At 38.3% G+C, this 22,406-nt stretch overlaps 1 protein-coding gene across 6 annotated transcripts in view; it reads right to left on the bottom strand.

The window, feature by feature from the left end:
* CADM2 (cell adhesion molecule 2) overlaps positions 1-10,303 on the bottom strand; it is a 1,275,304-nt gene extending 1,265,001 nt beyond the window's left edge. For 2 of the 6 annotated variants that reach the window (XM_080656545.1, XM_080656544.1), the window contains exon 1: positions 9,578-10,260. In XM_080656545.1, the coding sequence (XP_080512671.1) occupies positions 9,578-9,638 (61 nt within the window). In that variant the 5' untranslated portion in view covers positions 9,639-10,260. Of the gene's footprint in view, positions 1-9,577 lie in introns of all 6 variants that reach the window. The other 4 variants (XM_080656542.1, XM_080656540.1, XM_080656543.1 and 1 more) reach the window with 4 other exon arrangements.
* Between the last annotated feature and the right edge of the window lie 12,103 nt (positions 10,304-22,406).

Here is a 22,406-nt window from a genome sequence, read left to right as displayed (position 1 = left end):
CAAAATATGTTAATGGGCTATTTAGGGAATAGAGTATTGATTTAGGAACAATTTCTGATTCTTCTTTTTGCTTGGGAGAGTGAAAGGAATGATCCCTATTCAGGATAAGGGATACACATATTCACTCATTATTGTACTTCATTCCCAGTGCAAGGAACTATTTAGAAATAACAGATACTGTATTATGTATCACAATGGTGAATTTCATTCTGCCTTGGCAGGATAACTAGTAAGTGCAAAATGTGAGTAACTGCTTGCTGTACTAGAGTCATAGATATATAATTGCCTTCAGAAAAATCCTTCTCTGAATACCACCTACACATTAATACATGACACTGAATTTACAGCCAGACCCCTGTTCTATCCCACATGATCCCTGAAAAGGCTTTGAAATGAGGACACGTGCATAATTAAGGCATACTGAATATCACAGTACATGTAACAAACCAGAGTATTATGAATCCTTAGGGGAACCTCATAGAACTAATACATTTTCTAAAGAAAGCTGCACATGAGTAAAGAGAGCCTAAAATGCTAATTAGATCCTCTCAGTGAAAGCTATAGAAAAGTTGATTCTTGAATCCTGAAGTTGGGCACAGAATGGAACATTTGTATACAGAAAGACTGAAGAGAGAAAAAAAGAATTTGACATCAAAGCCCCTCAATAGATGATTTATACAATTCATGAGAAAATAAATGAAGCAAAATAAAAACATAACAGTGGGAGAATTCCAAACCTCCTGAAAGGGTTAAGAATGAGAACTGATTTCCTATTAGAAAGGGATTATGCAACAACAGAGGGAAATAGTCAGCCTAGCATATGCTAATTTAGTAGGCTTTGCCAGGCATTTCTGTGTGTGTTTGGCTGGCTGTCTTATATTCTTTCCCTCCTCTTTTTGCCATGTTTTAGTATGAGACTAAGGAGGTTGAACTCACACAATATGCAATAACAAAAACAAGTAAAAGCACATCGTACTAGTACATGATTTAACCTTGCTAAATAAAACATTGGGGTACTTGCCTTGGAGGGTGAAAGGAAAAGCATCCACTCTGTATGTATTCAGTATATAGGTTTTAGCAATACTCCCTCTCTTTATTCTTCATTCCCTGTTAATTTCTTTTAATGAGTCTTTCAGGTTGGTAGCATGGTCAGGAATGAGGGATATTTTTTATTACTGGAGTGTGTTAAGGAAGCCGAGTGTCTATTCAGACTAAAGCACACACTAGTAAAGTAGATGGCAGTAAAGGAATGATGATTATATAAGACACTTATCATACATTTTATTTGTTATTAAATATAAATATTCTAATTATTTCTCATTGCAAACTAAGTACTACTTCAGATTGAAAAGCAGGGGCCATATAAGGTGTGATCATGAACTGAAGGTACAGGTGGATGGACATTTTCCCTAGGGGGTATGGGACAAGCTAGTGTAATACATGAATTTATTAAGAAAGTAAAAACAGACTTTATGTACTATAAATCTTAGTCCTTGATGTTTCAGTCGGTGTTTGAAAGACATCTGCATTTTTAAATGCACACAATTTTAACAAAGACGCTAAAAATATTCCTTTACAAGAACAAATTAACTGGCTTTATAAATTACACCAAATCAATATAGCAGCTATACACTTAGCAGTCGGCAGCACAGCCTCATTAGGAAGGTCTTTTTCACTGCGTTCCCAAAGATGACTTTAGATAAACAATGTGCAGTTACTATAAATAAGCCATTGCCACGTATATAAATTTATTAGGGAGTCAATTTGACCTATAAAAGGACTTTTGTTTTCTTATGTGAAATCATTTGCACGACTTAAACACACTCAGCTTTAAGACTTTATGTTCCTGAAAGTAAAGGAATGCTTATTCTTATTTTCTAAACAATCCCTAATGACGTCAATATCTAGCCCCCAGAGGAGCTGTTTAACTATTACTTACCAGGGGTTTCCCCTTCAGCATTCAAATGGCTGAGATATAATTTAAATATTCAAGTAAAAACTATTTGCTGAGTCAGAAAGTGTTATCCCCAAGCTGAATAATGACTGTTTTAATATTTACTTCTAAGTCCTCTAAAATAGAATGTGAATAATTAATGGCCAGCTCTCTCCCTGGCAGATTTCCTTGCAACCTCGGCCCTGGGTCTATTCAGGTAGCAGAGGTTCTCATCACTCAGTTTCATAAGCACAAAAGAAGGTCCAGAATAAAATCTCAGCTCTATTGCAGATTCAGAAATTGTAACCTGGCTTCTGTGTTTTTAAGTAGAAAAGTTAATCATTGTTACAACCTAAAAAAAAATATTTTAAAATATACTTGTTAACATTCATAAACAGGGTAAAAGAAAATAATGAGTGCAAACAAATTCTTGCCTTTTCCTACACTTTATTCCTGGGAGCCCCAGACACTGATTACTGACAAAATTATAAAGTTATCCTTCAGCCCTAAAAATAACTGTACAGTTTAAACTTGTATATATATGTGCATATAGAGGTAAATGATTGAGGAATACTTCCTTTTTCAATAATTACATCTCTGATTTTGGCATTAATATTCAACTGATACCTAATTTAGCAGAATATTTACTTTCCTAATTTTTAAAAATGCTACATACTTCTAAGATGAAAACAATTTCATACCTGTTTAAAGAAACCCACTGAACACATTTACAGAACCAACTGTTCTCATTTCTTGAATAAAAATTACATGCATAATATGTGTAATTATTTGTTCTGTAGCAAGTGGAATCAAAATAAATAAAGCTACATTACTTACTGTTATCTGATAGGCTTCCATGATAGGCTACCCATAAAAATTGGTCCACAACTATTACTTTTATTAAGGAACCTATTTTATGCTTTTGCCTTTGTGATAAATAATATTGTTCACAGTGGAAATATTCTCTACTAATTAGACATTAACACAAACTCCATGTCATAACCCTAAGTAAACTATATGAACATATACTGAATACTTAATCCCTATTTGTTTTAAAAGTATTGTGTTCTCATACTACAGGAAATGTTCCAGTAAGAAAAAAAGCCAAGGGAATGATTCCTTACTCACTAAAGAAAGGGAAGGCTAACAAAATATTTCCTAGCCCAACACAGATTAGGCCCAACACATGTAAACAACTGCATAGAAATCCTATTTTAACATTGCTATTTATCTTCATTAAACTGACCCAGGTTCCTGATAGTTTTCACAAAAACTATTCATTTCACCATTCATTTGGTGAAAACGATAATTTTATTAGGATTTATTTATTATATTAATCTATAAACAAAGTAGGTGTTCTCTCATTTACTTGGTCATGAGCTCACGTGATTAGAAATACTTTCTGGATCATTTCTGGTTATAAAAGCTGAAGATCGGTTCGCGTCCACTGAAGGCTAGGAAAGAGTCCCCATTTCACTCATGCCCCAGGACTGCTTTCCTGTGTGTTTGCGCGCTGCAGAGCACATTAGGCCGAGATGCCATTTGCATCATCACACAGCAGGGGGCTTCAGCTGCCACTGCTCTAGGTTAATCCTCACCCACCACTTTACACAAGGAATGTGCAGAAGATGCCTTTTTTTTGGTACTACAAAACTGCACTCCAAAAATGCTTGACATTTTCAAATAAAATGGTGGCAATGAACTTGTCCTTTTAAATGTTTTAGGTTAAGTCAGTAAATTTAAATCATGCCCTCCTTCAAAAAAATTTTTTTTTTGTTTTCATGGAAAGAGTTTGAAATCTAATCTAATGCAAAATATTTGGAATTTTTAAAGAAAAATATGCGTCTGGAAACTAAATGTTTAGAACTGGTTAGATTGCATTCACTTACAAATTTATATCAAGAGCTGTTGCTATGTTAACTTTTCTATAGGCAAACTGCTTCCTAAATTAATATAGCTCATAAAATGTTAAAATTAACTCAAGTACATTATTTAACAAAGTATGAGTGTTGATATATTATGAAGAGAAGGGACAATTTAACTCCATCATAATTAATTAGGACATACCTATTTTCAACTGGGCACTATTTATTATTCATCCACTAAAATAGAAGAAGACTGAACAAGTAAGGCTCAGGGCTTGTCCTCAAGAAGCTTAAGTTAATAATCATCTGGGCACTAGAGCTGTTTTGGAGGGTAAACAATCCAGTATCTTCCAATCATACAAAGGGCTTCTGACTTCAGCTTGAGTATTCTGCTTCCTTGGTTTGTGATTTCCTTTCTCACTGTCCCCTCAACCTGTTCAGCCAGCTGCTATGCAATGGACAATTTTACCCAGGAGGTTTACAAAGTGTATCAAAAGGAGAATTCTTCCTCAGTAAATCTCATAGAATGCATGTTAGCATGATCAAATAAAACATCAATATGCCAGGACTATGTTACAGTATTAATGTACCCAAAGTCCTTCCTAATAAATAAATCTTACTTGTCTCAATCATATAATACCCTATAGACTGCTTATTTTAAAAAGAAAATTTATATAGTTTGATATTGATTTTAGGCCACTTTAAAATGCATGCTTAGGATGTCTTCCAACATTTTTGCACTTCCATTTGCTCTTAAAGTGATTTAAGTAACTTTCTTCTTTAAGAAAAATGACATCTCAGTATGTAAATGTGGGGCAAATAGTATTCAAGTACCTTATTTCTAGTTGAGAAGGCAGGAAGAGGCCATCTCTGTTGATGCTTAGCCTTGTCATATTAATTTCCCAGAGTTCTAATAGTTGTACAAATGGGGAGAAGACAATAAAGTAAGCTACCATATCTTAATGCAAAGTTAGTCCAGAAACCCCTCATATTTGGAGGGAGATTTTCTTAATTACTAAGTGTCTGATGTTTGTGTAAGTTATAGTCATTGGCTCTTATATACAGATTCTACTTTTCAAAGTCTCAGCTATTAATCAAAAAAGGGTGGAGGGAGCTATATCCCAGGAGCTGCATTCAGTATTAAAGCTTGAGAAGACTAAGGTTATTACATAGAGAGGTAAAATAGTAGGAGAAACATGATTTTAGGAAGTATTAAGTCATCAGTATTTTATTTAATGTGCATAGTGCATTTTATATTATAATATATTTTCTAAAAATATAAGAGGAAGATGCATGTTTCAATGTTTCTGGATCTGTTTTGTTCATCAGTTTATTTTGTCCATTAGATTCCACATATAAGTGAGATCATGTGATACTTGTCAGACTTATTTCATTTAGCATAATACTCCCCATGTATTTCAGAGGGAAAGGGGTGGAAGTGGTAAGAAGAGATTAACCAAAGGACTTATATGCATATATGCATAGCCCATGGGCAAACAATAGTGCTGAGAAGGCCTGGGAGAGGGCAGGAAAGGGATGTAGGGGATCAAATGAGGAAAGAAAGATGACATCTGTAATGCTTTCAACAATAAAAAATTATATATATATATATATATATGTATATATATATATATATATATATATATATATATATATGAAGAAGTTAATGACACATACAGATACTTAGGTAAGCAATATGTATGTCCAACTGACCTTTAATTTGAAGATCTTTCTTCCTGAATATAACATATCATTTACCAGGGCAAAAGAACACACAAATAAACAAAAAATTAACTAAAAAAACTAAAGCCCCAGTATTTGTGTTGGATGTGTTTTTGTGTAAGATAAACTCTAAAAAGGAAATAAAGTTCTCCACAAAATCTGGGTCTATTTTCTGGTTGTATTTTGCCCTTGTCTCTTGTTCACCCTTTCTAGGACAGTTCCTGGTTAAACAAGACAGTCTCCATCTTTGCAGTGCCTCCTCAGGCATGGAAAGGGATATAGCTTCTGCACGGGTTAGCTATCGAACTGGATCTACTCTGCAGCCAAGAGAGGTCTTAGTTACAGGTGGCAAGCTTTTGCACTCCTCATTCTAAAGAAATTCATTTCTCTAAAGGATCCCTTGCTCTTACCTCAGATTTTTCCTCTGTCTATGATGGAGAAAAATAAGAAAATAGCTTAACAGTGAATCAATTTTTTTTTCTAAGTAGTCTAATTCCAAGTTATACTTTAATCAGAAACATGTTTATTTCCTAACCATTTATCTCATAAAGATCTATCGGGGATGAATTGATAGGTGTTTTAGAATTAAATGATTTAAGCTTTTTATTTCTTTTTTTAATGCATGATATCATTGACTTGATTCTCACCATTGGCTTGTCATTCTACACATTAACAAGTCAGAAGATTGATTTTGCTTCTCAGAAAATGGGGAAAAATGGTGACATATAAAACAGTGAAAACACAGAGATGATATGTTCAAATGGGTCCTCTTCTCTAAAATAAAGCATATTGCAAGAAAGTGGATAATAACACAAAGGACAAATACATTGATTAGTATTAACTGAAGTAACCAGATACCATTATAGTGCTGACAAAACTAAAAATAAGAAGCTGTAGACTGCCCATAGTATTTGCCTAGTCATAACTGCTAGCAGGCAGAGCAGACACCCCCTAGCCAAAGTCAGTTGCTCACTATTGCCCCTACCACCTGCCTTCCCTGCACTCAGAAAAGACAGACCTGCTAAGTATTTCATCTGTGTCCTGGAAATAAAGCTTTCCCTTTACAACCTCACCAAGTCCTAATAAAACAGTACGGTGGTGGGAGAAACATAAGCCTGGACCCCGAAGCAATGTTTTCAGACAAGACTAAGACAAGGAAGGCATGAGCAATTTGTTTGAGCAAGAACTGACAGTATCAACAAAGTGTGATGTGCCTGTGGAGCAGTGTTTGATAAATGTGAGGCAGCCATAAACATGAGAAGACAATCCAGTGGTGCTTTGCACGCCCTCCCCCTTCTAGGTTTTTTTTTTCCTTCTTCTTTAAATCCTCTCTCTCTTTTGGTGTATTAGTATGGCCTGATCTAAGATGCTCACAAGTACACAGATATCATTGGGCTGGTGCTCTTTCCCTGGTTGCTGCATCGGACACTTATTTATTTATTTGGACCTGCTGCTGGTGTTGCTGCTGGTTGCAGTGGTGCATTTTCTCTAGCATACCCACACGCCTTCCACCCCACCCCCAGTTGGCTGTGAAAGCGACACTGTCTTAATCAGTGGTTTACATACTTAATAAAAGACACCCATGCCCTTAAAAAAAAGAGAGAGAGAGAGAATGCAGCTGATGGAATCTTCAGGGTAGAGAAAGTAAATCCTCCTCGGGCTGAGAAAGAGAGGGGCACAGGCAGACAGTTATTTCGCTGTGCACTGAATAGACAATTCACAGGGAAATGTTGAGGCAGAGAGGAGACGACCCCCAAGTGCAGTCCATTGCCCACATGATCTATAATAAATAATCTTCTCGCCCCAGCCCAGCAGTGTGTGCAATGACGTGCTAGGGCCAGCTCACACAGATTGGCAGGGAAAACATATCCAGCGGTGTCGAATTTTCATCACAATCACCAAATTAACTGATTTCCCCAAATAACACTCCTCTACCCGGCGTGGCGCGAGCGCGGGAGCGCGCGCGAACACACACACACACACACACACACACACACACACACACACACACACTCGCGCCCGCGCGCACACACGGACACACTCACACAGGAGCTGAGAAATACAAGTTACTGAGAGGTGAAGTGGGGTCTCTGGGAGGGTGTTTCAGCTCGGATTAGAAACCCAAGTAACGTGTCAGCCAGCTACCAGGGTTACTTGTGCGAGGGTGGGGGTGTGAGCGCTGGGAAATGGGACGAGGCAGCCTGAGCAGGAAGAATGGGCTGTCTGCCTTCTGGGGGATTATGGCATATGACATATCTGAAATTTACCTCCAACATAAAATACACAAGATTACCACAAAATATTCTAAAGAATACCTCTGCAAGGTCAGCTAGTTAATCCAGGAAAATTCTGTCCACTAGCTCTTCTTTCATATTCGTAAATGTGCCTAAATAAAATACGGTCCCGGTCTATATCCCGGAGGAGGATAGGAGAGAGGATGCATTCCAAGAACTTGCTGAAAGATGGTTCATTGACCTCATTTAAATCCTCCAAAGGCCGATTGGGTTTTGCACGCCTGTGGGTCTACATGTGCTTTACTTTCGCATTCCTTTTACCCAGAGACACATACATTTGATCAACTTATCTGTCCACACACAGACAAATAATGACAGAGGGGTTAGAGGTGGGCTAAGATTTAATGAGAAATCAAGAGTCACCTAGCTTTAAAAAAGAAAATCCTATCCACCATCATTTCACATCCATTCTCCCTGAATCTCACACTCAAACCACAATCCCTACACTACTCTCTTCAAAGCAGCAATCTTCCTCCTCACAGCCCCTGCCCACCGAGCCCTAGCATGCCGCCTCCGCCTCCACCGCCACCCCAAAGTGTGCTCTCCCCATGCACTCCTACTCCAAACATCGCCGTTTATTTCATAATCAGCCTCGTCCCCCCAATTCCCACACAGACCCTCCCTCCCTCCTCCAAAAGAGCGTCTGGGGAAAGTGCACCTCAGTTCCCTAGTCACTCCGCATCCAAACCCAGTGATTTGCATAATCACAGTGTTTTGTGCAGTTTCCCTCCACTGCGGTCATAGGGGTTCACATTTTACGTGAAAGGGTAGTATTAATTATGGAAAGAAGCGGCAGAGAGCGGATGGAGAGGTCGGGAATCTAAGCGAAAATCCGGAGCAGAAAGTAACTGTTAGGATGCAAATATTTCGTTGCTGGGAAAAAAAAAAAAAAAAGAAAAAAAAAAAAAAGAAAACCACATGGACTGAATAATAAAAAGTCGGTTTGTTGATAAAGTGGCTTTGGGTCTTTTAATTGTTTTCCTTCTTCTCGCCCCTGCCCCCCCGCCCCCCGCCGCGGTTTATTCATTCATTCTTTTTCTCCTTTTTTTTTTTTAATCTTTCTCTTTTCTTTCGTTCTTCTTCTTCTTCTTTTTTTTTTTATCCCAAACACAGCCTCCTCTCTCTTCCTAGGTGAATGACAAGACTCACAACACATCCTCCCCCCGCCGCCCTCCCAACACCCCCCGGGATGTTATTGCAATGCACACGGTGCTGCCGCTGCTGCTGTTCTCGCCTCTCGCCGTCTCGGTAGCTCGCTCCCAGACTCTCACTCACTTTTTAAAGACACAGGATATGATGATGGTGGGAAGCAGGGGAAAGAGAAAGGCGACCCGAAAGGAGGGAGGTTAAAGAGATGACAAGAGATGAAGAGGGTCGGTCAGGAGCGTGATGTGGGAAGTGGTTGGTGGGTGGTGGTGAGAGGGTGGAATGTTCAGAAAAGGCACAAGTTGCCAGCCAAAAGGCGTAGGAAGGGGGCGGGGGGGGTGGCGGGGATGGAGAGATACTGGAAGCTCAGGTGAATGAAAAGGCGAAAGGTGCCGCGTAAGGGGCTGACAGCTGGGAGAGCGGGGCTGAGCCAGCGGTAGAGATCCGAGGGGCTGGAGCAAAGTGCCACTGCCCCCTGCTGCACAGGGGAGTAGGGGGAGGGGGTGGACATCTCTGGGGACTGGGGGACCGAAAAGGGGAGAGTGGAAATATGGGGTGGAGTGGGGATGATGGGGAATGGGCGTGAAGTTGATGCTCCCCGGCGGGGCGGGGATTACCTTGTAGTAGAAGCCCGCAGACACTGTAGAAGCGGAGAACGGCGCTTCGTTTCCAAATCATGGTCCCTTCTCTAAAGGGTTGGGGAAGGAACCAGGGGGCAAGGATCTGCTGGTGAGCGGGGCAACGGAGTGCAGGGCTCCGCCGGTGTCCTCCTCGCGGTGCCCGCTGGACCACGGTCCCCGCTGCTGCGGTGTTCGAACCCGCGGACGCGGATCGGCGGCAGCAGAAGCGGCAGCGGCGAAGCACCCGCAGAATGGGGTTGCGGTGGGCGAAATAGTTTCCTCTCCTCCTCCTCCTGCTGGTGGTGCAGCCGCAACAGCCCGTCTGCTAGGCACGGGGTCCGAGCTTGCCTTCCTCTCGGCGCGCACAGCAAGTCCGAGCGCCTGCCGGGGCTGCCCGAGCAGGTGGTGCAAGGATGCTGGGGTGTCGGAAAAGGTGCGTACGAGGGCTGCAAGGAGTGGGTAGGTCACGGAAGGGAGGGGCAAAGGGAGAGGGGGTGCATGCAAGCAGCAGCCGCCTCACGCGCTCGGGGTGTCTCGGGGTCCTGGGAGGGGAGATGGTAGCAGTGGAAGCAGCTCTAGCGGCGGCGGCGGCTCCCGGATGCTCCGGCTGCAGCAGCGGCGGTGGCGGCGGCGGCTGAGGCGGCTGAGGCGGCAGCGGCGGCAGCAGCAGCGGCAGCTCTAACGCGCACTAGACACAAGGGCAAGCTCAGCGCCGCGGAGGCCCCGCCCTCATCCTGGCCAGACAGACACCGCCCCCTGACCAATGGAAACGCACCCGCCCACCAGTCCTGACCAGTGAGAGAAAGGGTTGGGTGGAGACAAGCGCCGGGAAAAACAAACAGGCTTCTCAAGGACCCTTCGGGCAGGAAGAACTGAAGCCCCCATTCACACACCCCTGGCGGGTCTCACGTCCTTAGAGATGTCTCGTCTTAACTTGCAGAAAAGACAGCGGTCTTCATTAATCATTGCTTTGCACTTGGGAAGGGTTCAGCCAATCGTCACCACGAGGGGGCGGGGTTAGCCGTGTCCCCAGCAGGGTCTGGAATCCGTGGTGCCTGGGACAAGTCCTGGGTGCGAAGTTCTTTTGCGCATTTGGACTCCCTAGAGCAGATGGTGGCTGCACCTGCCCACTCACCAGCTGCAGTACCATTCTCTGACGCTCCCAGCAGCAAAAGGAAAAATTGCAGAGGGCGTGGGAGATGATAAGTATAGGGACTGGCACACCTACCTGCCTGCAAGAACTTGTGTGGCAGGGAAGGAAAAAGTTAGGGGTGGAGGAAGTTATTTTGTTGTTGTTGTTGTTGTTGTTGTTCTCCAGAGTTTGGACTTAGTCTAGGCATAAATCTCATTAAAGCCTCATTAGTGGGTGACAGTATCAGTCCTTACTAGGATCAGGCAGATCCTGGTTCATGTATCATACTGTCTCTTCTTGTTTCATAATGTTTGATAATTTTACTTGGACGATTAAATCTGAAGCCTCCTCAGCTATAAACAGGGATAATAATAGTACTTAACTCCGAGTTATAAGGATTAGTTGAGAATGCAAACATGTTAGTACAGGGTCACGCAATGTGTAAGTGCTTTATAAATGATGGCTCTGTTTGGTGGGGCTTTTCCAATTCAGGATAGCAGGAATTCTTAGGCAATCCCCTATAAATGTTTCAACAATAGTCTTAAGGAAGTGAGAAAAAGCACAACTGTACTTTCTTCAGGGACTCAACCTTAAGTGGTCATAGAGAGGAACTCCAGAATCTGGAAAAAACACCTATATAAACCCTCACCATGAAAAGTGTCCTTTAAAAGAGGAGATATAAATGAGCAAGATAAAAATTAATCAGAAGTTGTGTTTCCAAATTAGCTTAATTCCCAGGCTTTTCCCTATGACCAGTTTTTAATTGGACCAAATTAGCAGAAGATGGACTATTCCAGTAGGGTTAAATCAGTCACACCATAAATAAAGTCTGCTTTGTTTGAAAGACTACACAATAGAAACCTGCAAGCAAGAAGACAGAGGGAAAGATGAGAGGCAAGATCAATATTGATGCCCTTCGCTCTTTCTCATTTGTTGCTTTTTTTGCCACAACCTTTTACAAATTCAACCCCTGCCTTTTAACGAATGACCTATTCATTCCACTTTCCTCCCCAGGTTCTCAAAATTAAGAAATAAAATGCCCATAATAAAACTGCAAGGGGACCTTAGAAGAAAGAGGATGTTTGAATACTCTTGTTATTATAGGAGATAGTGGCCCACTGTGAGTTTTAGCTGTTAAGAGAGTCAGTCCAAAGATACTGCTGTCATTTAAACTATTGTGAGCATCAAAAGGTGAAATTCTAATCATTATTGACTCATGCTTAGGCTCTTTGTCAGGAAGAATATAATAAATAGAAATGCCAAAGAAGTTGGGGTTTCTTTATTAAAGCAGTAGTCAGGAGTGCTGGGTTCTAGCACTGATAACCCTATGACTTTGGGCATACATTCAACTTCCCTGACCCTCAACCTTCTCAACTATAATATGAGGAAGCTGCATTTGATGACTTCTAAAGTCTCACAGAGCTTTAAAAAAAATCATTATTCTAAGATTTTTGTATTCAAGAAAATGCCCCAACTGAACATGAGTTTCTCAGCATTTGTGATCAATACTAAGAAGCAAATCATGTTTTTGTTCTTGTGATAACTACCAGAGCAGTTAGAATTTCTACAATGAAGTAGTCCATAGGTTTGCTATGCAGTATGTGGTCCTCAGACAAACATCATCACCATTACCTTGGAACTTGTTAGAACTGCAAAATCTCAGATCTTTCATTATAACAGGATTTCAGGGTAATTTATATGTACACAAAAATTTAATACTGCTTTACTGAGCACTCAAACGCAGGGAGCATTTCAGTGGGTGTTCTAGAAGACTAAAAAGGCCGGAGGATTTTTGTTAAATTACTATTTTCAGGAACCCCAGCAGTCTCCTTGCCATCACAATAAAAAAAGTAACTCTTTTTGTAAACTATGGAACAAATAGATTAATTTAATTAGGTATTTTTAAAATGGTTGCAAGTTTGATTGTGATTATAATCATAAACTTTCATGTGATAAAAAGCTCTCTCTAGTCCACACTGGAGTTTTCATTTATTCCAGTCCTGGGAGAAAAGCACTCAAAATGCAAACTCTGGCCACTTGGATAAATAATGTCATCTTCAAGTACAAAAAAATAGGTAACACTATATTTCCTACATAGTCTGTGCTTAGATACTATTTATCAATTATTTTTTTAAATATCAAATGCTCCTTTGTTGTAAGAGCTTTCAATATTTTAAAGTGTGACTATAGTCAAAATGTTCAAAGTTGTCATTGTATAAATAAATTCATTTCTAAAATGTAAAATATTTCTTAGAATGCAATTAAACATCTTTAAATATCTTAATTTATAGTTTTAGGACAATTCTTGTCTCTCTATATATTATCAGTGTCTCTAAATCTACAAATTACCTGACCCCTTATGAATCATCAGATGATGAATATCATAAATTGCCAAAAGATGGCATCTATCTGCCTGGCTGTTGTGGCTCAGTGGTTCTGTGACAACCCATAAACCAGGAGGTCATGGTTCGATTCTGGTTTAGGCCACATGCCTGGGTAGCAGGCAGGATCCCCAGTAAGGGGCATGCAGGAGGCAGCTGATCAATGATTCTCTCTCATCAGTGATGTTTCTATCTCTCTCCCTCTCCCTTCTTCTTTCTGAAATCAATAAAAACATATCTTAAAAAAAAAGATGGCATCTATCCAGCTTTAGTTTCTTTATCATTAAGCTTTGTATTCATCTTCACTTCATGGAAAAATATTTTTTAACATTTAACTTCATGTTTTGAAATACTTTTTAAGAAATGAATGCTTTACATGCAAGTCATTCACTTAATACTGTTTTAAAAGTTATGTAAAAATAGCACACACTTTTTCCCTGCTTTGGATATGATGGTTCTCTTTGCTCGTGCTGTCACACAATAGAATGACAGCCTCCTCCTCCCGCAAGAGTATTGTATGTCTTAGAATTCTTTTAAGATGGATTTTACAGAGGAGTTCAGTTTTTACATTATAACTGCTTTTACACCAGTAAGAGAGAATTGGAATTTATCAAGTTTGTGATGTTTGTACCTTTTTTTACTCTACAAGGAACAAAGTAATCTGTCAAAAGTTTTAAACTGATGGATGATAATTAGCAAGATGTATACATATTATCAAATATATACATATATCAAATCATCACAATGTACACTTTAAATAATTTTTGTTTTAATTTGTAAATTATGCCTCTGTAAAGTTGAAAAAATAACAAAATAAAACAGTTTTACCTGTGTCAAAATGTTTTGAATTGAGAATGGGAAGTTATTAAGATACATCATTTTTTACCACTATGGATACATTTCTTGGGATTTCACATGGTTACTTATAATATTTCTATTTTGATTTTTAAATTTTAATTTAAGTAAAATATGTAAACACTTTAAATATGTAGTCATTATAGATCCCCAGGACTAAAAACATAAAAATCCATGCTAAGTTGACTCTTATAGTAAATTGACTCTTGAAGCAAATTGACCTAGAAAAAGAAATCTCGTGGCCTGGTGAAATGTAGACCATTGTAAAATAAAATTAGCTTATTGAGTACTGGAAGCCTTGATTGTCATTCTCCATGCTCACCAGCATTTTAAATATGAGGTCAGCTGTTTATGTTGGAGAGATGTTAAGAGTCCTTGGGTATAATATATAGTACATATAATATAATGGATAGCATATAGTATTATATACATATATGATATATAGAAGGATGAGCAAAAGTAGGGATATAGTTGCTAGTATGAAAATAATACAAACAAATAATACAATAATTAATAAATAACACATTTCATGTACTCACAACTGTATACCTACTTTTGCCCACCCCTGTATATGGTAGCATATATCAATATTAACTGCTTTGAATTACATTTTAATTTAGAATTTTGCTACTATTTATAAAACATTCAATGTCCTTCATCAGAATTATAACTTATTATTTTATCACACCCCACACCAAATGTTTATTGTGAGAATTTTAAATTATAGTAATGAACTATATCAATGCCTGAAGAGAAATTCAGAAATTTACAATCTCAAGATGAGCTATTTCTGCATTTTTACATAAATGAACCAGCATATGCACATGTTTTCGTTTGGAAAGATGAAATCACAATATATAGAGTAAAACTGACCTTGTGCTATTATGCAGGATAACTCTAGCTCTACAATGATTGACTCTAAATGATGTAAAATATATGACCACCACACACTTTCTTAAATTCAGCAAGAACAATAATTATTTTCCTCCATTTCCCCCAAACAAGCAAACAGTCACTATACTTTATAGAAGATCATATGATCTTAGTATTTAAAAGCAGCTAATGTGCAAAATAGTAGTTTTGCAAATGACCAATGTGGAGTTTTTCTACATGGAACACTCATTCAATCTATATTATAAAAGGCCTGTGGCCCTAATGCCATAATGACCAAAGACTGGCACAAGGGGGTGAGGCTGCGTGATTTTGCGTGCTGGGTTTCTAGGATCATTGCATAAGTCATTTCATTACTTTAGCAAGAAGTCTGCTCAAATATGATATTCTCAGAAAGTCATTTACCGATGCCCTTCTGCCCTCAACCCATCTGTTCACTTTTTGCACATCTATCTTGTTTTATTTTTCCTTATGTCCCTTATAAACCTGAATTTATTTAATTGATTTATTTACTTGTGTGTATTGGCTCTCCCAACCTCCCACCCCCCCAGCTAGAATGTAAACTACAAGAATGCAAGAACATTTCTTGTCCACTGGGTTTCTAGCAACTAGAAAAGGGCTGAAAAATAGTAATAACTCAATATCTATTTACTGAACTAATGGGTGTATCCATCCAAAGCTGACTACCCTCTAGTTTAACTTGTATGAATACAGATTCACTTACCTTTCGTCTTTGTGTCTTATTCTAGGGCATCACTTTCCTAATAAGAACTTCTAAGTATTCTTAAGTGGAACCAGCAAACTGCAACTTCAGCACTTACAAAAAAGAAAAGTCCACTTATTTTTATTTAAAAAAATACGTGAGTTGCTAAAATGCAAACTATGTAGGAATAAATAAAATAGATAACCAGTAAATGTATTTACTGATCTCATTTTCCTTATATAATTACTGTTGACCATTGTTAATTATACCTGATTTTTTTTCCAACAGCAAATAGTTTGGAATTAATAGATAAGAATAATTACAATCACCTATTAAAGTATACAGGGTGAGACAAAAGTAAGTTTACAGTTGTGACTATGCAAACACAATTTATGCTTGTATTATAACTTATTAATCATTGTATTATTTTCCATGCAAGAAATTGTTTTGTACTCCTCTTTGCATTCCCTTATTTTAAAATATTTTTATTTGTACTAATATGTAATGTCACTTCTGTTAAGAATATTACAGATTTCTTCTATGGAATGAACTGAGAACCCAGTTTTTTGTCTAGATTAACCAAATGAATGGAGATGTGTTGGTAACTCCAGAGCTGAGATATAGAAGTATGAAGAACTCTATGATGTTATTTGATTCCTGCTACCTTATAATTAATTCTACAGCTCGAGCAACCAAGTTTATCTACATCTCTAGGGAACATCTAATTTATTTCTTAATAAAAAATAATAAGAGGGATAAAGCATCTTGAAATAGCAAATGAACAATGACTGAAAGGACAGAGGAGAATATAAGGAAATGCGTCTGGAAAGTAGTATGCATTAAAAACTATAGCTTGTTCTTTAGAGTTGTGCCATCTAAAAGGTGGTCACTCACCTTATGTGACTATTTAAATTTAACTTAACTAAAGTAAAATAAAATTTAAAACTATGAATTGTAGTCATATTAATCACATTTTAAGTACGCAATAGCCACATGTGACTAATGAGTACTCTATTGGACAAAACAGAAAACATTGCCATCATCACAGAAAACATTTTCATTAGAACAGTGCTATTCTTGGTACTGACATTGTGTTATTCTAGGTTGTCCTGAGAGATAGAATCAATAAAAGGATGGATGGATAGATAATAGATAGATGATAGATAGATAGATAGATAGATAGATATTGATTTATTATAAAAAATTGGCTCATGCAGTTATGAAAACTAAGCAGTCCCAAGATATGCAGTCAGAGGGTTAGAGACCCAGGAGAACTGAGGGTGAAATTCCAGTCTGAGCCCAAAGGCCTATGAACCAGTAGAGCTGATGATAGAAGTTCTAGTTCAAGTCAGAGTGTGAAGGCAGGAGTAGGGCAATGGCCCAGTTTGAAGACAGTCAGGCAGAGAAAGAGAGATAATTAGGACTCACAGAGAACCATTTTCATTATTCAGTCTGCTGATTAAAAGTTAACCTCAGCCAGAAACACCTGTTCCCAGACATCCCAGAAATAGCATCTCACTAAATTCCTGGGCACCTTGTGTCCCAGGGAAGATGACGTATAAAATTCACCACCATACTTTCATTTGATAAGTATCATATTGACATTCATCATCACTACCATGATATTTTCATAATTCTAGGTTTAAATTCTAGATATTAAAATTGATAGAAATAAGGTTTACCTCTCAGATAACCAAAGTCCTGCTTAGTATATTTTATTTTTTTACATATATATCTGCCTCTTTCTCATAGAATTGGTAGTAAAGCCCTCTATTCTCTTGGTGGTGGTGCTCGGGGTGGGGGAAGAATCTTGTTACCCAAAGTATCGTCTTATGCTATGGATATATGAAGATAGCCAATGATGAGTAGTTATTAGTCTAAACTCTTTGGTTGCAAGTGCCATAAATGCAAACCAAATTAGCTTAAGCAAGGACAAACAGACAAAAACCAAATATTAGTTCATTTAACTTAAATGTCCACATTTGGGGGTTACTTCAGCCTACTTCAATCCATAGGGTTTACGTGATATCATTAGATTGTGTCTTGTTCCTTCTAACTCTGAACTCTTATTTTCTTTAGATTAGTTCAAATTTAAGCTGGTTCTCCACACAGAGAGGTTAAGAACAGTCAACACATTTCTAGCCTTACACCATAATTATATGCAGGATTCCAGAGAAAGAGAAGAGCTTTTCCTTCACAACTCTGTAGAGTCTTGGAATGGCTTAGAAACAGCCTCTTTGATTATCACATGTCCATCCTCCAGTATCTCACTCTGCCTGAGTAGCCAGTGACAGCAAAGGTGTGGCTGTGTGACTAAAAGTGAGGTATCCCTTCCCACACTGAGTGCTTGGGGTGGGGTCCTTACAATATCTCGAGAAAAATAATATTCTGAGACTGGCACAGGAGGATGAATGATGTTTATTTGCATGGAATTATATCCCTTGGTTTCTAAAGTCCCATTTCCCTTCATCCTGGAAGATGTACAGCTTGCAATTTAATAGAGCTAGAAGCAAAGCCAGTGTCCAGAGTTTCTGTTCCATAGTGTAGCTGGGTCTGGTGTAGCATCAAGCTAGTTACAGTCCATTGTATGGGGTCCACATGTCCTTGGGCCATGTGGGTGAATGCAGGGGAGCCAAGAGAGTAAGCCCCCTGCAATGAGAGTTCCCAAAGTCCCGAAAATACAAGAAGAACACAAGAGGATGAACTCCTTTGTTTAGGAGATTAAATATCTCACATCTTCCCTTGCTGGCAGTGGCCATGATATTTTCATACTCTACTGGACAAAACTTATAGAAATAAGACAGGCCAAGGACCTGTTTCCAGGTGTGATGAGACAAGTACCCTCCCTATGTCACCCAGACTATACTGAGCATGTGTCTATTCTTCCCCTGTCCAGTCCCTTTCCCCAGTGTCTGCGGGGAATAGACCGGTGGCCACTGGGGAAGCTGTCCAGGTGACATGCCCATAGTATTTGGCCTTCCTTTTGCTCCCTTCCAGTTATTAATAACTAGGTCAAATTACAGTGGTATCAAAACTACCCACCAAATGGGGAGGGTATCATTTCTAAAATGGAGAAGATGCTGGACAAACAAAACTTAACAGAAGTCCACTACAGAATACAATAAAATTATAGGATGTGATGCAAGAAACATTTACCCTGACAAAAATATTATTTTGTTACCTATGATAATTAGATGAAGTATCAAATGACAGTCTGGAGCACTTCACACTCTACACAGTAGGATGTTAATACATATTTATGAAACAAATAAAAATATTGCGGTAATAAAGTTCTCACTACTGGAAAAATTTAGAAGAGGATAATCCTCAGATTTTATGGAGCCAAAAGATTACTTCTCTGCTTTTCTATGATAGCTCATAATACTGTGTATCTGAGTGTCATATCAGCTCTTGAAAATTAACAACAGTTTAATGCTGATTAACTTCCAGCTTTTCTCCCCTATAGTTTCCATATGTTTTTTTCAGACTTGCTTAGAGTCACAATTGTGGGTATTGCATGCATCCTTAGTTGTGTTCTCCCGTGTACCACCCTGCACTTGTCACTATTAAACTTCATACTGGTTTTGATGGATGACTTCTCTAATTTGTCAAGGTTATTTTAAATTCTAGTTTAGGCTTCGAAGATCAGAAAAATTTGTCTCAACTCAGTATCACGCTGGGTGTGCTCTTAATTCTATTTTCTAAGTCTTTATAACACACACACACACACACACACACACAAGTCATGTGAATTCCAGTCATGTCCTGCACTACTACACTATTTGGTACTACAAAAAAAGAGTTGATTATTTTTTAGGATTTGAACAGCAATTTAGAGGTAGGTGGAATAGAGCTAGCTTGCAAGCTCTCTATATTGTGTAGGATTGCTTGTAGGAAAAAATATTCAGTGCAGGAAGGCAGGCAGATATATACTGTGTTTATGGAGTTATATATACAAGAGTGTAGGATGACCAGGATTCTGAAACCTAGTGTCAGGAAAGAGGAAATTCAGATTTAGAGACCCAAAGAGAAGTTATGAGTTCTGTTCTTAACATGGAAATTTGAGAATGCAATGCTTAGAAAAATGTTCCAAATTTAAGACAAAAGCATAAGAACTTGATAATGCACCAAATACATTTTATGTATGGGTTTCTAGTTTGCTTCTTGCTCAGATTAAATACATTTTTTAATTTAAATTTTACTTATTTATTTATTTACTAGAGGCCCACTGCACGAAATTCATGCACTGTGGGGATGGGGAGTCCTTCAGCCAGGCCTGTGCCCTCTCGCAGTCCGGGACCCTTAGTTCCTTACTGCCCGCCTGCTTGCTGCTCCTTACAGCTTGGCTCGCTGCTCCTTAGCGCTGCCATGGAGGCAGGAGTGGCTCCCACCACCACCTCTGCACTCACCAGCTGTGAGCCCCGCTTCTGGCTGAGCAGTGCTCCACCTGTGGGAATGCACTGACCACCAGGGGGCAGCTCCTGTGTTGAGTGTCTGCCCCCTAGTGGTCAGTGAGCATCATAGAAACCAGTCGTTCTGGTCGTTCTGTTGTAATGGTCGCTTAGGCCTTTATTATATAGATTTATTTATTTAGCATTCTGATGATCCTGAACCCTCAGGCGGAGGTATTAGGTACCACTTACCCAGAGTGTAGGAAACAGGGTTTGAGATCTAGGAAATTCTAGATCCATGCTTATATTTTTCTTGTGGTTATTTAATTTTGTTCTGTTTGAGCTAAATGTATACAAATTATTTTAACCAAACACCTTCATAGAATAAAATGATTCAATATATTACAAATGACACTAAAAGAGATCCATGATGTTTCTAAAGTCACAGAGCTTTTTAAATAGAAATAAAAATAATAGTACACAATGTTTCTTGTTGCAAAGCCAATGTTAAAGATGGCCTATTTCCATAGCAGCTTTGTTACAGTCTTACAGATATTATTTGCTCACTGAATGGTTTTCGCAAAAATGGTTGATTAGCTATCTCCAAAAATGTCTCTATCATGTGAAATCCACTGGAAATTGGAAAAGCCCATGGGGAATATACAAATACATTTAGATAATTTAAAAAAAAATGTATCAGTATAAAAATGTCCCACTTATGATAATCAAGTTTATATGATTGGTGATCATAGCAACTAGTGTGTAAGAATTAAGTCATCTAGAACTCCACTAGACACCAGTTTTTCAGTAGAGTTATGGGGGTAGGGGGGAATATCTAATATTTATTGGCATACTTTAAAACATATATTTTTTATTGATTTTAGAGAGAGGAAGGGAGAGAGAGGCAGAAACATTGATGAGAGACTTCTATCAGCTGCCTTCTGCATGTCCCCTACTGGGGATCAAGCTTGCAACCCAGGCATGTGCCCTGATCAGGAATCCAACTGCTGAACCCTCGGTTCATGGATCAATGATCAACTACTGAGCAAAGGTAGCTCATCAGCATACTATTTTTATGTGAGATGCTTTTATAGTACTGCATATAATTCTTGACAACACTATGAAATATATCAAAGATGACTACTATTTTAGTACAAATGAAAAACCTGAGCTCAGAAAGTTTAGATAACTTGATCTAGTTACAAAGGCAGTAAAGGCTAGATCAATTGGACTTTAGAACTTGGGTATCTCCATTACTGTTTTTATCCCTCATCAAACACAAGCAAAGAGAGATATAAGATTATTACTACAAAATGTTATTTGTTCCATGTACACAGATTCCACAATGTGGAAGTCCTTCTGGGAAAGAATTCAGTACCATGATCATATCTACATACCAAAAATTAAAAAGGAAAACTTGAGACCTGGTGGAGAATAAGAAAGAAATGGGAAAGTGCATAAGTTGTTGGAACATCAAAGTGATATTTTGCCTCAGCATGCATTAGGATATCTGGTTATCCATTCAATGAAGTGAAAACCAGCATTATTTTTAAAGATTTCTTAGCTGTCTCTAAAGACTTCCCAAGAAAAAACTTTCCACAGGTTTTTCATGCAAAAGGTTTCTGTACTTAAAACATATTTACAGAAATGGCATTATCAAATATCATTTGAAAATGTCAGTACCTTTCCTTAGGCACACAAGGTTTCTATATTTTTTATTTTCCCACTTGAGCTCCTATTATACCTATGGTACATATTATCCTTCTAACTTATTTCCATGCTTTCAGTACTGGCCTGCTTTCCCAAAACCCTAGAGGGATTTCATTCTTACCACATATTCCACTCTGCATAATTTGAAAAGAAAAAGGGTTTTACTCTACATCTTTGGACCTTCTGAAACATCATTTAATAACAAAAACTTTTGTCTTAAATAATTATGTAAACAATTTTCACAAAACATATTCAACCCAAAAATCCTAATTTGATGGTTCTAAGCAATTCTTTCTTCATGAAATAAAGTGGTCACCTTTGCTTGTTTGTTTAACATGACTAAAATCTGTATCAGAATCAGGATAACTTGGTATCTAAAACCAGAATTATTTGTATCTATTTAAATATGAACTAATATTTTTCCAGGTCTACATAATTCTGATCACATCATTCCCTAGATTCTGAGATACACTGATTTAAATGAGAGTGAATTTTGCTCACAGCTACCATGTGTTTTGGAAGAAACAGCCCGCAGCTAAAGTTGCCTTTTCTGCTGGCTTTACATATAGGAGGAATTGTAGGATTGTAGATGGTTTTTAGCAACCAAACTTAACAACAGCTTGTATTATAAAAGTTTGTGTTTTTAAAGGGAACTAATAAATACTACTTTTTGTCACCACCTGGGTTCTGAAAATTTTGAAAAGTGAGGCAAAGAATAAGGAATTGGAGGCCAAAACATTAGCCTTAAAGCTGGTAAATGATA

The sequence above is a fragment of the Plecotus auritus genome (genome assembly GCF_963455305.1).
Source record: "Plecotus auritus genome assembly, chromosome: 2".
NCBI classification, from domain to species: domain Eukaryota; kingdom Metazoa; phylum Chordata; class Mammalia; order Chiroptera; family Vespertilionidae; genus Plecotus; species Plecotus auritus.
The sequence above is the reverse complement of the archived record's forward strand: the minus strand, read 5'-3'. Positions and strand labels throughout refer to the sequence as shown.